The sequence below is a fragment of the Euphorbia lathyris genome, chromosome 7 (genome assembly GCF_963576675.1).
Source record: "Euphorbia lathyris chromosome 7, ddEupLath1.1, whole genome shotgun sequence".
NCBI lineage: Eukaryota > Viridiplantae > Streptophyta > Magnoliopsida > Malpighiales > Euphorbiaceae > Euphorbia > Euphorbia lathyris.
The window spans coordinates 45237037-45240336 of NC_088916.1; the positions used below are offsets into that span (position 1 = coordinate 45237037).

The 3300-nt window shown below is 34.3% G+C and overlaps 1 protein-coding gene across 1 annotated transcript; it reads left to right on the plus strand.

Moving 5' to 3' along the window:
• The first annotated feature begins 642 nt into the window (after positions 1-642).
• LOC136234737 (cytochrome P450 81Q32-like) lies at positions 643-2637 on the plus strand. The gene is made up of 2 exons (XM_066024212.1): positions 643-1640; positions 1889-2637. The coding sequence occupies exons 1-2, from the start codon at positions 714-716 to the stop codon at positions 2501-2503; spliced, it is 1542 nt and encodes a 513-aa protein (XP_065880284.1). The 5' UTR covers positions 643-713; the 3' UTR covers positions 2504-2637.
• Positions 2638-3300: the final 663 nt, after the last annotated feature.

Consider the following 3300-nt stretch of genomic DNA (forward strand, 5'->3'; position numbering starts at 1 on the left):
ATTGCACACCAAGGATCCTAACAAACAATTGGCGAGGCCAACAAACAATTATCCACATATTGTCAGACCCTATGATAGAGATACGAATAATCTTTTGTTTAGTTCATATTTGAAATAACCAACATCCAAATGTGTTATGTGGTTCGGATGATTAACCACAAATAACGTACATACGGCATGTATCTAGAGGATTCATGTGTGAACATGATTTAGGAAAGACAATACATGTGTAAGCTTTTTATTGGGACAAAATGATCCTCCAACAGGAAGACAATATCCTAAAACCCAAATAGGAATCATATTTTTTTTTTTTAGAGAAGTTCACCTTTAATTAAATTTGAAGAAGTAATTAGGAATTATTAAACTTTAAAGGATGATTAGGTATTTATAGATAAATTGGAAAAACATACTAGTATTAAGCCAAACTATTGAAATATCATCCTGCCAGATGCCAGTTGTAACAATGAAATTCACAAAATGTTGAAATGAACAACTTGCTAGTTGCTATCTATCCAAAAATTATTAAGGGGGAAGTACGCATGGATGAATTGACTCAACATTTGTTTTTTTTTTTTTTTTTTTTTTTTTATCTGCTTACTTCATCACCACATTAATTGAATTTTTTACAGAGACGACACCATTCATTACCAAATATTCAAATCTATGTTCCAATTTAACTATTATCAACAACAAAAAAAAAAACTGCTGATTCCATGGAATCCTCTTTCTATTACTTGTTCTTCTTGTTCGTCCCTTTTCTCTATTTTCTCACAAAAAATCTATTCCAAATCAGAAACAAAAAGCTCCCACCAAGCCCCGGTTTCTCTCTACCCATAATAGGCCATCTCTACCTCTTTAAGAAACCTCTTCATCGAACCTTCGCCCATCTTTCCACCAAATATGGCCCTATTTTATTCCTCAATTTCGGCTCTCGCCCTGTCATCCTCGTCTCATCCCCTGAAGCTGCCGAAGAATGTTTCACTAAGAACGATATACTTTTTGCTAACCGTCCTAAACTTCTCGCCGGAAAACATTTGGGGTATGACTACACAACCATTGTTTGGGCCTCTTACGGGGATCACTGGCGCAACTTAAGACGCATAGCTTCTCTTGAGCTCTTATCATCTCATCGCCTCCAGATGTTCTCTAATATACGCGTTGAAGAGGTCAGATCAATGGTTCGCACGCTTTTTAGGCGCTCAAACAGAGGCGAATTCGAATTCGAATTCGTTGCTGTAGAAATGAAATCAATGTTCTTTGAGCTTACTCTTAATGTTATTATGAGAATGATTGCTGGAAAGCGATATTATGGAGAGAAAACGGATGAATTGGATGAAGAAAGCAGGTTTAAGGAAATTATAAGAGAAACTTTCGAATTGAGCGGAGCTACTAATATTGCAGATTTTGTGCCGGTTTTGAAGGGGTTTGGGTTAAACAAGATTGAGAAAAGGCTAGCTGTATTGCAAAGGAAGAGAGATAGATTTATGCAGGAACTGATTGATGAACACAAAAAAGTAGCGAGGATTGACGGTGGTGGATCGGAGAAAAGGAGTTCTAAGAGCATGATTGAAGTCCTGCTAGACCTGCAAAATCATGAGCCTGAATACTATACAGATGAAATCATCAGAGGCCTCATGCTAGTAAGCTCTATATTCTTCACATTTTTTTATTTACAACCTTAAAACATAGTGTAAATAGCTAATAGTCTAAAATTACTTTGCATTAAAATAAAACTTTGATGACATAATTTTATCATTTCTCAATTTGCATGTTATAAAAGAAGATGTGGACAAATTTTGAGCTCATCTCCTAATTTATACTTTAGACATTAGCATCATTCCATGCGGAAAGATAATGAAGAAGATTAATTTAAGTTTTGAATGGACAGGTTATGCTGTCAGCTGGGAGTGACACATCTGCAGGAACCATGGAATGGGCATTTTCACTCCTCCTCAACAAACCACAAACACTGGCTAAATCTAAAGAGGAAATAGACAAAAACATAGGGCCAAACAAGCTAATAGAAGAATCAGATCTAGCCAATCTTCCATATCTCCAAGCGATCGTAAACGAGACACTGAGAATGCAGCCACCAGCCCCACTGATTCCACCACACGAGTCATCAGAAGAATGCACAGTAGGGGGTTTCACTGTCCCACGTGGCACAATGCTAATGGTCAACATTTTTGCAATACAAAACAATCCCAAATTATGGAAAGAGCCCACAAAGTTTGAGCCAGAAAGACATCTAGAGGTAAAAATGGATGGATTTACGTTAATACCATTTGGAACGGGGAGGAGAGGTTGTCCTGGGGAGGGGCTGGCGATGAAGATAGTTGGGTTGGCATTGGGGACTTTAATTCAGTGCTTTGAGTGGAAAAGAATTGGGGAGGAAATGGTGGATATGAGAGAAGGAAGTGGGCTTACCACACCAAAGGCTCAGCCCTTGGTTGCTATGTGTACCCCAACACCCGCCTTGCTCAACCTCCTTTCTGTGCTCTAACAAAATTTGCTCTTTTCTTTTTGGTGTAAAAAAATAAATAAAATGAAAATATACACAAATTTTTGAATACAACCTGCAAGGGAATCGAATTGATTAAAACAACTAAACTATATGTGTTGATTTTCCATTTTTTTAATTTAAAATACAAACAAATCATGAGAAACTGCAAAAATTTAATTCTATAATGATTTAAATATATTAAAATTAAATAATTAAAAATGTTATATCACTTAATTTAATAGTTTATCTGTTGATTGATAATTTCAATTTTTCAATCACTTAAAATGTTTTGTTAAAAATCATTTATTCAACTAATATTTTTCCTATCTTTTCTTACCCCTTCTTTTGTTTATTCTCCTTCCTTTTTTCTTGTTCAAACACTCATTTTTTTTCTTTTATTTATATATTGCGGGTTTATCAGTTCTTGGGTCATGGGTGCTCATCCCGTTCAAGTTCTGTCTCGTCCCAATTTCTATATAAAAAAAAAAAACAATACTTGTTTTTTTTAGTATTTATCAAATACTGACATAATTTAATAATTTCAACACTTATAACATTCAATATTTAAAACTCAGTATCTATTTTTTTTAGCACTTAATTTCTAATTTTATCAAACAACACCTTATACTTAAAACGTCAAATTTGAGATCCATGTCAAATAAATTCATAATAAGAATAATAATAATTACTATTATTAATCATGTTGGAATGATAAAAAACATAAGGATTTAAATGGATTTAGACCGAAGCTAATGTTATTTTTTAATTCCAATTTAAGATTGTAAATGAGTCGAGCC

Bases quoted from the DNA above. Each gene is read 5' to 3' on its own strand.
- LOC136234737 (XM_066024212.1), top strand. From the start codon at position 714: ATGGAATCCTCTTTCTATTACTTGTTCTTCTTGTTCGTCCCTTTTCTC. The intron at 1,641-1,888 runs GTAAGCTCTATA...TTGAATGGACAG, and splicing joins TCATCAGAGGCCTCATGCTA to GTTATGCTGTCAGCTGGGAG.